Source organism: Musa acuminata, chromosome BXJ1-2 (assembly GCF_036884655.1).
Source record: "Musa acuminata AAA Group cultivar baxijiao chromosome BXJ1-2, Cavendish_Baxijiao_AAA, whole genome shotgun sequence".
Taxonomy (NCBI): Eukaryota; Viridiplantae; Streptophyta; class Magnoliopsida; order Zingiberales; family Musaceae; genus Musa; species Musa acuminata.
Window position 1 is genome coordinate 19,036,906 of NC_088328.1, and position 12,119 is coordinate 19,049,024.

At 39.3% G+C, this 12,119-nt stretch overlaps 2 protein-coding genes across 9 annotated transcripts; one reads left to right on the plus strand and one right to left on the minus strand.

Moving 5' to 3' along the window:
* The first annotated feature begins 262 nt into the window (after positions 1-262).
* Positions 263-5,348, plus strand: LOC103969514 (gamma carbonic anhydrase 1, mitochondrial-like). The gene is made up of 5 exons (XM_065088981.1): positions 263-483; positions 948-1,091; positions 3,758-3,883; positions 4,195-4,346; positions 4,892-5,348. The coding sequence occupies exons 2-5, from the start codon at positions 968-970 to the stop codon at positions 5,105-5,107; spliced, it is 618 nt and encodes a 205-aa protein (XP_064945053.1). The 5' UTR covers positions 263-483; positions 948-967; the 3' UTR covers positions 5,108-5,348.
* A 487-nt stretch (positions 5,349-5,835) lies between these two features.
* On the minus strand, positions 5,836-10,784 carry LOC103969521 (pentatricopeptide repeat-containing protein At4g14170). Of its 8 annotated transcripts, none has more exons than XM_065089040.1 (3): positions 10,189-10,784; positions 6,562-10,104; positions 5,836-6,378 (listed from the first exon to the last, which is right to left on the minus strand). In XM_065089040.1, the coding sequence occupies exons 1-2, from the start codon at positions 10,687-10,689 to the stop codon at positions 8,221-8,223; spliced, it is 2,385 nt and encodes a 794-aa protein (XP_064945112.1). In that variant the 5' UTR covers positions 10,690-10,784; the 3' UTR covers positions 5,836-6,378; positions 6,562-8,220. The 8 variants fall into 8 exon arrangements, with proteins under 8 accessions (XP_064945112.1, XP_064945105.1, XP_064945099.1 ...); XM_065089033.1 differs by having other exon boundaries at positions 6,562-6,821; positions 8,050-10,784; XM_065089027.1 differs by having other exon boundaries at positions 6,562-6,750; positions 8,029-10,784.
* Positions 10,785-12,119: the final 1,335 nt, after the last annotated feature.

Consider the following 12,119-nt stretch of genomic DNA (forward strand, 5'->3'; position numbering starts at 1 on the left):
GAGCATTGCGCTTCGGCCTCGTACTACGTGGGTATCGATTTGTGTACGCCAACCAAAGTGTACAGTAATCGATAAATATCAAGGGTATTTTAGGCAAAACAATTCCCTATAATAAAAGAAATGAACCTAAAATTGACTCCGATTCATACCCAAGGAGAACATTCGCTTTCGTGTTAGCCACATCATCGTGGGCCCCGTCTGTCCGATTATTAATTTCAAGGGCAATAAGGTAATTCCAGTGCCAACGTAATAAAACCTCCTCGCCCTTCGGAGAGTCGACGATCGTCTTCCTACTGACGCCGCTGCTCTCCGTCGCCGGGAGCTCAAGGTGGGACGCCGCAACCGATCGATCGGGCGGCGGTGAGACGATGGGGACTCTGGGGAGGGCGATCTACACCGTCGGGTACTGGATCCGGGGGACCGGCCAGGCCATCGATCGCCTCGGCTGCTGCCTCCAGGGGAACTACCTCTTCCAATAACAACGTAATATTTCCCCTTTTTCTTGGCCCCATCCTATCCGTCAAATGCCTCGCTACATCTGAAGTACCAAGTTGTTCTCTTCATGTGCTTGTAGTTCTTGTTGGAACTTGTAAAGAATCATATGCCTTTTGGTTTATTTGCTCGTTGGGTTTCTCTGACTCGAAAAAATGCTCTTTTTATCCATCAATGTGCTCTCTGATGTGGCCAGAATTTCACCCACTTGGTGAAATTTCTAGGTCTTGAAGAAGTGATTCCTTAATTTATGCCTTCACAATGCCGATTCCTTGTTCCCTTTGGTGTTTAGTTTGAGACTCTGCAAGTCATCATCTTTTCTTGTATCTTTGCTATCATAATTAAAGCTTTATGCACACAGATCTTTATATATGTCATACGAATTAGACTTGTAGCCTTTAAATTCTGGGGCTTTTGTCCGCCATGTAATCACTGCTCATATCATGTCGTTTCAGTGTCAAGGCATCGGGCACTCATGAACATATTTGACAAAGTACCAAAAGTCCACAAGGATGTATTTGTGGCTCCAAGTGCATCTGTTATTGGAGATGTTGAAGTGGGGCACAGATCCTCGATTTGGTATGGATGCGTTCCGAGAGGTATGCTATTTCTTATACAAATAATCCTCGTTTTCCAGTTTACAATTGCTAATATGTCTTGTATCTGACGTTTACTTTTCTCTCAAAATTTCAGCAGTTTAATTTTCTACTCTTGATGGGTGAAAAGTTGCCCTGTATATGCAAATGGTCTGATTCGTATGGTCAATTTGTTATCATGACATCCTATTTTTGTGGACGTTTTGCATTTTCCTTTTGTTAGGAAGAAATTAGAACTAATGAGGATATAATGATTGTTCATGGAATGCAATTGCCACCAATATCTTCTAGAGACTGGTATGGCATATGGGTTTGTGCTGTGTGCCATGCCCATATGCAAATCTGGACATATGCATGGACAGATGACAAAGGCATGGAAATATATGATTAGATAACTCACCGGGCATTACTTCTGGTGCTGGTCTCAGATTGGCATTTTTACTTTACCCTGCATGGTTATCCTTGATCGGATTATATCATGTCAGTAATACAGAACCACCAGGTGGATTCAGAAAGAAAATATGGTGTTAGATACTTCCTCTAGATATCCCACTATTCTTCTCATTTTTATTTCATTAATTTTATCAAATTCCAAGTTTCCAACTTTGCTTAAAGTTGATGCCATGTTTTGTATAGTCCCTTAGTTATTGTAGATTAGCCTAGCTATCACCCTCAAGTTCCTCATGATAAATTGCAGAGGCTTCACGGTCATGTTTTTAAAAGTTTACCCGTTATTGAATTTTTGTCTAAATGTTCATCGATAGTTCAATTGGGTTTATTTCCTAATATTATACAAACATGACACCATGTAAGATTTTCATCACCTATCATGCGGTGCTCTAGGTTCTGATGCAGGTCCTTTCTTGCTTTCAGTCCCAGTACTGTACTTGCCAAGGGTTGATGCAGTCGGAAAGTCAATTGCCAGCTTATTCTTAGATCTTTGGTTGCTGTAATTTGATCTAGAACACTGATCAGACGGATGAGATATGCTTCTTGAGTGAGAGACATTTACATCATATTGCCACATCATAGATTTGAAGGAGTTTAATGTTCTGTGACAAGTTCCACAAAGACCTTATTGTTGAATCTCGGATTTTGATGATAAAACCAATTGATATTGTTGTGATTTACTGTGCGTTTAAGTGACGCATGACTAGCTTCGATCAAGGAGAGGCAAATTGATTGAAGCAGGAAGAATAAGAAGTTAGGCTAGAATTGAACATTTTAAAAGATTGGACGTCAGACCGGAGGAATGGTCGACGTGTCGGCAAAAGGCTTCATGCTATGAGTTTGAGCATCAGGCCAAGAAGATCGGACATTACGCCAAGGAGATCAGATGTTGCGAGAAGACAACATGCCAATTGGGCAATACGCCGAAGGAGAGGACGATGCGCCGAAAGGTCGAACGAAGCGCCTGATGAACCAATGACGTGCCAGACAACTTAGTATTCTTGTTTGTAATAATTTGTCTAGATCGAAATAGTTGTAATTAGGTTGGTTTAGAATGTAATTAGGTCATCTCAATTAGAGGCCAATTGAACCTAAAGTGGGGCTGTTTTGGGCCAAAAGAAAAGGCCCAAATGTTGGATCAAGCGATGACACTACCAGTCCAGGCGGTGGCATCGCTAGAGGCTCAGTCTCCAAGACATAGTCTACAAGACTATGTCAGGAGATCCACTAGTTTGGGCGATGGTACCGCCAGACTGAGCGGTGGTACCGTCCAATGTCAGTGCTGTAGGCGATGGTACCGCCAATACCTCGAAAACTGAGGATGAGACACTTTTAGGTTCTAAGTTTGAATCCATCTGGGGCCTATAAATATCCCTTTCATCCCTGGTCATATACACAAGAACTGAAAACAAAAACAAGGAAAAATTATGTTATAATCTTGTGAGAGTTCTCCTCCTCTAGTCCAAGTGTTGATTCTTGTTTAAGAGAAGAGTAAGTGGGGGTATAAAGGTTCTCTTCTGAGCTTGTCAAAAGAAGAATAGAGTTGTAAGAGTAGTTGGTCTTCGCCTATTAAAGGAAGACCGTTAGTGGATATCGGTGGCCTCGACGGAAGAGGAATCGGGAGTGAATGTAGGTCACGACGACCGAACCACTATAAAACTCGGTTTACATTTACTTTAAGCTCTTTACTTTCATTGCAAACTGCTTTACTTACTTATTCATTATGCTTCTATACGCTTTTAAGTTAACATCTTTTTGATATAGTTTTTCATCGAACAAAAATTTTTCAAACCAGTTATTTTAACGAAAGCACTAATTCACCCCCCCTCCCTCTTAGTGTCGACTTGATCCTAATACTTATTACTATCCTGTAATATTATTGTACGATGTCTTTGCTGAAATGATTTTTGTGGCCTGCAAGAGAGACATACTTCTCCTCCCTCCATCTCACACAAGATCATGTTCTTGTTTTTCTTTCTCATAGACCCAAATATATTTTGTGGACTATATCCATCATTTTTTTCAAAATCTTTGATTGTTAGAATGTACATCTTTGTATGCGAATGGTGGGGAAGCCTTGTCACTGATTGCTGTTCATATTTTCTTCAGCTATTGATTCCTCATGAACATAATTAAGGAGAATTGGAAGAGACCCCTTGCAACTAATTATCTTTTCTTCTCAATTGCTTCGTATAAACTACTTATGTATTTCTTTGCAGGTGACGTGAACAGCATCCGTGTTGGAACTGGAACTAATATACAAGACAATTCCCTTGTGCATGTAGCAAAATCTAATCTAAGTGGGAAGGTTTTACCAACTATAATTGGAGATAATGTAACAGTGGGTTAGTTATGCAATTTCTCTGACTGATTTTCTTATATCAACTAATTCAAGCTTGAATTTGGCATCAATTTATAGTATGAAATCTACATTGACGTTTTGGCATCAAGTTGCAAGATTTCTATATGTGCCAATGTGTCATCCTCATCTCAGTTTGTCCTGGCAGTACCAATGTGTATTTTGATTCTGGATATAAGAGTAGGACACTCTGGGAAACTTCAGTTGGTTCTGTTAGGTTTCAGCTGCAAAAAATATGCTTAGTTTTGCTAACTTCTTAAAGAGCTCACGCCTACAACTTGAACATAAATTTGACAGGTCATAGTGCTGTCTTACATGGATGCACTGTTGAGGATGAAGCATTTGTTGGTATGGGAGCTGTCCTACTTGATAGGGTGGTTGTGGAAAAGCATGGAATGGTTGCTGGCGGAGCCCTTGTAAGACAGAACACAAAAACTCCATCAGGAGAGGTACCCACTTTTGCTTCATTAAATTATTAGTCTTCTTTATTGAATATGCTACAAGTTACTACTCTGCAACTGCTATTATTTTGCTTATCAGTTGTTTAAACCTAAGTTTATCTTAACCTGAATCTGCTTGTCCACTACTACTGACTGTAGCCGATCAGTATTGGTGAGAAGTACTTTAAATTCTATGTCGCACTAGCTGCAGTTTACCCCTAGTATTTTTTGCCTCTTCTTGGTCACAATTGTTGGACTCATGGATAATAACAGTTACATATCTGTTATTCCGAAATTTTCAGAGATGCAATCAAATTTCTTAAAGTTAGATTGTTGTTTTTTCTTATATTCACTGCATTGAAGTTCAATCATATTATCTGGTTATCCATGATGGAATCTGTGACTTCTTTCTGTTGAAAAGCTTGAAGTATTTTCTAATTAGGCTGTGTCAAAGCAGGGGATTCATCAAATTCCTTTCAGCCTCTTGGGAACCTTCTTGATGTAGGTTGTATTCTTATTGTTTACTTGGTTGGCTTTTTCTAAACAAATCACAGGTATGGGGAGGTAACCCAGCAAGAGTCCTCAAGAAGCTCTCAGAAGAAGAGATAGCCTTCATTTCTCAGTCAGCAGCCAATTACTGCAATCTGGCCCGAGCGCATGCTGTTGAGAATGCCAAACCATTCGATGAAATTGAGTTTGAGAAGATGCTTCGGAAGAAGTTTGCTCGCCGGGACGAAGAGTATGGTTCACTCGGAGTTGATCGTCCCTGACAATAGGTTTAGGTCTGGTGGGATGGTCAACCTTCTTCACTGGACTGGTGTTGAGAGAAATGTTTGATGTAGTCAGCTTATGTTTCGTTTTTCATCCCAATAATTCTTAGACCGATCTCTTCGAGGATCGACACAGTCTTTTTCTTTGTTGTAATGTACTTATTGTGTAAATGCCTCACATATCAAATCAAGTTATTTAGTTTCTCCAATGGTCAGTGTTTTTTTGGCCAGTTAAAATTTAGCAATCAGCAAGGAGGATTGGTGGATACTGATCACAAAGTAAGATATAAAGAAACATGCTGTGTTTGAAGTTTCATTTTTTGCCTTCTTTTTCTTCACAGCAATTAGTTTGGATGCTATTCACATTATTGTCTTTTCTGAGGCCAAGTCCATGCTATTCTTTGAGAAGGTTGCAGTTCACTTTGAAGGTATCTGTGTGACTCATTGTACATTGACTGCAGGTAAAAATGAAGAAGTTGCAAATGGGCAGTGGAACACAAATTTGCTTATACCAGATGGTTGCAACATGAAGTCGAACTCTTATTCCAAAACCTTGAATGGAAATCTTTCATAATATGATGAACCAAAAACCAAAGAAATCAAATCAATTCAGCAAGACATGGTAATCTGTCTAGTTATTTGCAGCAAAAGAAGTTATATTTAAGCTTTTCCAACAGGAGGTTTCTGAAATAAAAGGAGTATCATTAGCATGTTAACACAAGCAAGCATAAAAAAACTCAGCATTCTGATTCCATCCTATTATTTGACGTTTTTGCATGATGAGTATTGCAAGAACCTTGACTCCTTTTTTGGTACAATATTTATAGGTCACAAGAGGATGATACAGAAAGTAAAAGAGAATTTGGACTCTGGCTCATCAAATAAAATTATCCCCAAGGGTACTATTATGTTTACACAAACTATAAGCAAGAAAAGGTCCTCCAGCATCAATCACAGGGATGTAGGGGTAAATTATGGGAAGATTGTTGATCCTCAATCCGGTCTTGTCCAAGAATCTCCTGGTTTCAAACTCTGGGAGCTGCCACCATTAAGAGACTTAGAATGGTAGTATTTCTGTTTGGCAAAAGTGTTTCCAAAAAGAATTGATGAAATCAGATATACCCTACTCTTAGTTCCGTTACGCTTGTACCATGCAACAAGAGGACTGCTAGAAACTTGATCTGAAATCAATAAGAAGTTGGTTTTCCGAGCTTTCATTCTCCTCGGTATCAATCTGGACTTCTTAACTGACCTGGAGAGGAAAGCATATCCTGAAACCAGCACAGACCGGTTGGTATCTAGCATTATACATGACAAATCAATAGATCTTAAACATGAAACAAACATAATAAATGGGGTCTGGCTTGTAGCTACTATTGCTTAGAAATGCCTGGAACTAGGGTATAATTTGTGGTTGATAGATTGGGATATGATTCCTTGCATTGGCTTATTACCTGAGTTGCCAGATCCTTCCTGTGACTTTGCCACTGCAAAAGTTGTGGAGCTGTTTTTTGTGAAGAATTCTCCATCTTCTTCGAAAACATGGAATGCTTATATTCATAACGTGGCTGCAGAGGATAAGTCCATAGGAAGCAATTCCCCATCGATGGAACAGAACAACTTTTTGTATCGTGCCATGAAAGCTTTAGAGGACAAATATGATGTGAGCTTTTGGAGATTTAATGAATACGACATTGATGTGAAATTACCTGCACTATGAACCATTCAGAAAGCATTGGTCTTTTGAGATTGAGTGATGGCATTATCTTCAATTTGAAGGGAACTTGAAAGGTTAGGGATGTATTTGAGTTGATGTTAAATATGTGTTTCTGTTGTTTGCCACAAAAATAAAGCCCAAAATTTGAGCACTTGACTTTGTGTTCTTTTTAGTCTTACGTACAAAAGTACTTGCACCTATTAAACTTTCATGTTTAATGCAGGAGCATTTCCTTTAAAATGTCCTCCTGGTCGAATGTGAACTATGGTCAACAATATGTAATCTCATTCTCAGCCAGATATATCAAGATATTTTGGATTACCAACTTGATCTGTAAAGCAGCTAGACCAGTACTCACTTCACTTAACATTTGAAAGATGCATTCTCTAGCTTTAGCCAGAAATTTCGCAAAATTACATATAGCGTAGCCTAGGTCAGACAACAATGACTGCATCCATGATGATTCCATGACGATCTTGTTTGATCAATTTCAGGTCATGCTCAGTGATACTAGACTACATGCATGCCTGGAGTTACACCCTTTAATTAAGATATAGATATACTTGAAAATATTCTGTTGATGGCACATCCTTCAAGAAAGGAGTGTATAAATATATAGAACGACCTGAATGGGGAAATGCACTCACCCAATACACTAAGCTTTATTTAGTGCTGGGGAAAGGGGATACTTCATTGTGCACAAAAAATTACCGGATGTAACAATAGAAGTTGTCTTCTTTTGTAGCACATTAAGGATAAAAAGGGTTGGATATTTTCCACAAAACCATTCAACACAAATGTACTTGGATTATTGTTAAAGTTCATTAATTAGACTTCTACAAGCTAATCCAGAATTATGACATCCTATACATTGTAAGTTTTCTAACTGGACCTGGAACTGACAAAAACCTGAGCAAAACCTTATTGATTTTCCACTAGATATGTTCTTCAAAATTTTGCAGTCCAGACTGGGTTCTACCATAGAGCTGCATCTAAAGGAGAAAAGGGCTTTGAGAATTTTGCATTTACTATATTCTTTCCAATTTGTGTTAAAAACTATCTACATAGGAATAACAACAGTAATAAAAAGGTCGAAGTTAGCAAGTACATAAATCCAAGGCAGGACTAAAATAACACAAGACCACAAGGAGGTTTAACTCCTCTCTAATCATTCAAAAAAAAGTATAGCAAGTTATCAACTCACAGTGATGATTGTAGAACGTACAGGTTCTCTAATTGTGATTATGCAGTACTTCCTGAACTGTTAAATATGATTTTCCTGACAAAGGTTCAACATGACGTGTGGATCATCACTTTCTCTTTGATCTGGAAGCTGCATCAAATTTGAAGTCCGACTCTACAGTTCCTGAGGCCCTAAGTTATAAGTCTGAGGCCACTAAAGATATGCTGAACTCATCCTCTCACTTTCAACCAGTTCATTATAACATAGGTCTAACTCAGAACCCTGTGATCCTTCTCCCACTAAAAAGGCATGTAGCTTATTACCAATCTGTACCCAGCTGCACCCTGGATTCTTCTTCACCTTCCTAGATTTCATCAGTGCTCTGACCTGATCTGCTTCATTCCATCTCCCCGCCTCAGCATACATATTGGAAAGCAAAATATAGTATCCACAGTGCCCTGGCTTTAACTTAAACAAATGTTCTGCTGCCAACTGAGCTAACTCAATATTTCCATGGATGCGACATGCGCCAAGCAATGCACCCCAAACATTGGAATCTGCTTCAAAGGGCATGCTTCTTACTAAATCTGCAGCTTCTGTCATCAGTCCAGCTCTCCCTAGAAGATCGACCATGCAAGCATAGTGCATCTGTGTTGGCCTAATGTTTTGAGCTAGCATTTGGTTGAAATATCTCTTTCCTCTCTCAACAAGCCCAGCATGGCTACACGCTGATAAGACTGCAATGTAAGAAACATGGTCATATTCCAAACCTTCATCTTTCATCAAATCAAACAAATTAATTGCAGCTTCCAGTTCTCCTTGCATTCCATACCCTAAGATCATAGCATTCCATGAGGCCACATCCTTGTTTGATATTCTATCAAAGATCTTCTTACCAAGAGCAATCCTTCCGCATTTAGTGTACAAGTCTATTAATGAGTTTGCCACAAAGAGATGGGTGTCGAACAATTTTCTCATGGACAAGCAGTGTATCTCCTTTCCTTGCTTGAGTGCAGATAGATTACCGCATGCAGATAAGGCACCCACAATGGAAACAACATCGTACTCAATTCCTACAGATCGCATGTCCAGGAACAAATCCAAAGCTTCTGAACACAATGGACTCTCAGAGTACCCTACTATTAAGGTATTGTAAGACACTTGATCTCTCTGTGATACATTAAAAACATTTTGAGCAAGATCAAACCTTCCACATTTCACATACATATCAATCAAAGCATTTGAAACAAATAAGTCACAATTAGAACACACACGGATTGACCTCGCATGAATTTCCTTACCCTTCACCAGTGAAGCAATTCTAGCACATGCTGGAAGAACATTTGTGTATGTAACCGAATTGGGGAATTCCCCACAATCCTGCATCTCCTTAACAAGCCCTATGGCTTCCAACTCAGCTCCATTCTGCGCAAAATTTGCAATCATTGCATTCCAAGAAACCACATTCCAATTATCCATTCTATAGAAAATATCTGACCCCTTATTCCAACATCCAGACTTTGCGTACATGTCCACTAGAGAATTAGCAACAAAGACATCAGAATACATGTAGTTTCTTATAATATACCCATGAATCTCTTTCCCCAAATCAAAACAGCCCAACTCAACCAATGCTGGTAAAAGACTTGATATGGTGATTGAGTTTGGCTTCACCTTAATTGCTAGCATTTCTTTAAATTTCTCCAAAGCATCCTCATAGAGACCAGCATGAACAAGGCTGCCAATAACAGAGTTCCAAGAAACATCATTCTTTTCCTGCATGCTCTGAAAAGCTCGCATCGAGGCATCTGAGTCCCCACACTTCCCATACATATCAATGAATGCATTACCGACTGTGACTACCAAATCCAGACCAGCCTTTATCGCAAGACCATGAATTCCCTTTCCACAATCCTCATCTTGCAGTGCAGCACATGCAGGGAGAGCACTGATCAGACTCACAGAATTCACTGAAAGGTCGCTCCTCTTTAACTCCAGCAGCAAGCTTACTGCATCCGAGTATAAACCATTCGATGAAAACATTGAAATGAGTGAGTTCCATGAAACAACGTCTCTATGCAGCATTTCGCCAAACACCTGTTTAGCGGCCAGCAAATCACCTAAGATGCCATAGAAGGCCAAGAGTGTGTTCCCCACGAAGACGTCATAAAAAAATCCAACCTTGATCACCGATCCATGAATCTCTCGGCCTTTCCGGGCGTCATCACCAGCCGCGGCGGCGGCGGCTGTAAGGGCGAAGGGGAAGGTGCGATTGTCGGGTCTGACGCCGGCGCGCAGCATGCCATTGTAGGCGGAGAGAGCGGCGGAGTGAAGACCGGCAGCGGAAGAGAGGGCGCGAACGAGGGCGTTCCAGAGGAAGGCACCGCGGAGTCTGAGGGGGCTGTCGTCAAAGAGGCGGAGGGAGGCAGCGGGGTCACCGTGGTCGGCGTAGGCGAGGAGGATGGCGGCGGCGGAGGGAAGGTGGCGGGGGAGGACGCCGGAAGCGGCGGCCTGGGCATGAGCCTGCTTCGTGTGGGCAAAGGACCGAGCTCGCAGGATGCCATCGTGGACGGCGGAAGCGACGGGATCCCACGGGATGGAGTAAGAGGAGAAGGAGCTGGAGGGCGGCGGAGGTCGCGTGAGGAGGGGGACAGGGAGAAGCCCATGACGGGGGAAGCGCATGCGGGAAGAGCAGAGCCTTCCGCAGCGAGCATCGCTCGCACAGAGGCCCCGACGCAGACAGAGATCGAAGCACGAGAGAGAGAGAGAGAGAGAGAGACCTTCATCATCACGACCCTAAGTAGGAGCTCCGTAGCAGTCATCAATTGGATAGGATCCTCTAAGGATCCGAACCCATTAGAATATTTTCCAAAAAAATAATGTAATTTAATTTTTTAGCACTGTATCTCCTAAATCATCACATCAAAATTATTTTCCCTAGTTGTTCTGAACTTGCCACAAGTTTTTGATGTTGATAAATAATTGAGTTTAGTTGGGATTTTATAAAAAAAAAATTTATGCTTAAGTCAATAACTGGATTAACAAAGTTTGTCAAGTTAAGAGTAATAAGTAGATTATAATATTTTATTGGCAACGGATTAGATTAGTTGGATATTAATTTATTTATAATATCTTAATTTAATTTCATATTAAAAATATCTTAAAGACTACGATTGACTTATATAAATATGATGAATATAAATGTGAACTCTAAATCAAATTATTAAAATTCGACATACTCTAAATCATTTATATGCTTAGGAGGGGATAAGTTAACACTTTAACGGATTCAATTAATCAAAACAACAAAATAAAGTGAGAAGGGGTAAAATAATAAAATAAATTGATATATTAAAAATTTGAGACACTCTTGTTAAAGATAAGGAGAAAGAAAAAACAAAAGAGATGTAATTGTTCTAGAAAACTATTTTCTATTATTTTTATCGCCACTTGAAAAAGGTGTTAGAATGAAATTTATTATTTCCCGATGCATACAAGATAATTGCACGACCCGTATAACTTATACCATTGCGTTCCTACCATTTTACAAGAACATTCAATATTTTATGAACTACTTAAGTGACCGACAAGTGAATCCAAACTCTTAAAAATAATTTTAGAAGCCTAAGTATAATTTTTGGTATTTGATAAAACAAACGTCTCATCTATAATTTTTTCTATATATATATATATATATATATATATATATATATATATATATATATATATATATATATATATATATATATATATATATATATATATATATATATATATATATATATATATATATATATATATATATATATATATTTGTTTAAGCAAGAACATATGAGATATTTCTCTCATGACACCGAGAGCGGATGATCTTTTATCGACACTCAGTACTCATAAGTCCAGTACCGAGAGCGGATTTGTTTGAGCAAGAACATATGATTTGGCTGTATTAGATTTGGAACTTCCAAACCTATAAATCTAATATCAGAGAGTGGAGTACTCATACAAGACATTATTGGTGTCTCAAGTCCAAGGACTAGGGACACCATTGGGACAATAAAATCATTATCTGATAATGATGTATTATTAACTATCCAGCATTCTATAAGTAGATC

Excerpts from the sequence above, each read along its gene's own strand:
- LOC103969514 (XM_065088981.1), top strand. The coding sequence starts at position 968 with ATGAACATATTTGACAAAGTACCAAAAGTCCACAAGGATGTATTTGTG. Across the intron at positions 1,092-3,757 it reads GTATGGATGCGTTCCGAGAG|GTGACGTGAACAGCATCCGT; the intron begins GTATGCTATTTC and ends ATTTCTTTGCAG. Across the intron at positions 4,347-4,891 it reads CAAAAACTCCATCAGGAGAG|GTATGGGGAGGTAACCCAGC; the intron begins GTACCCACTTTT and ends AACAAATCACAG.
- LOC103969521 (XM_065089033.1), bottom strand. The coding sequence starts at position 10,689 with ATGCGCTTCCCCCGTCATGGGCTTCTCCCTGTCCCCCTCCTCACGCGA.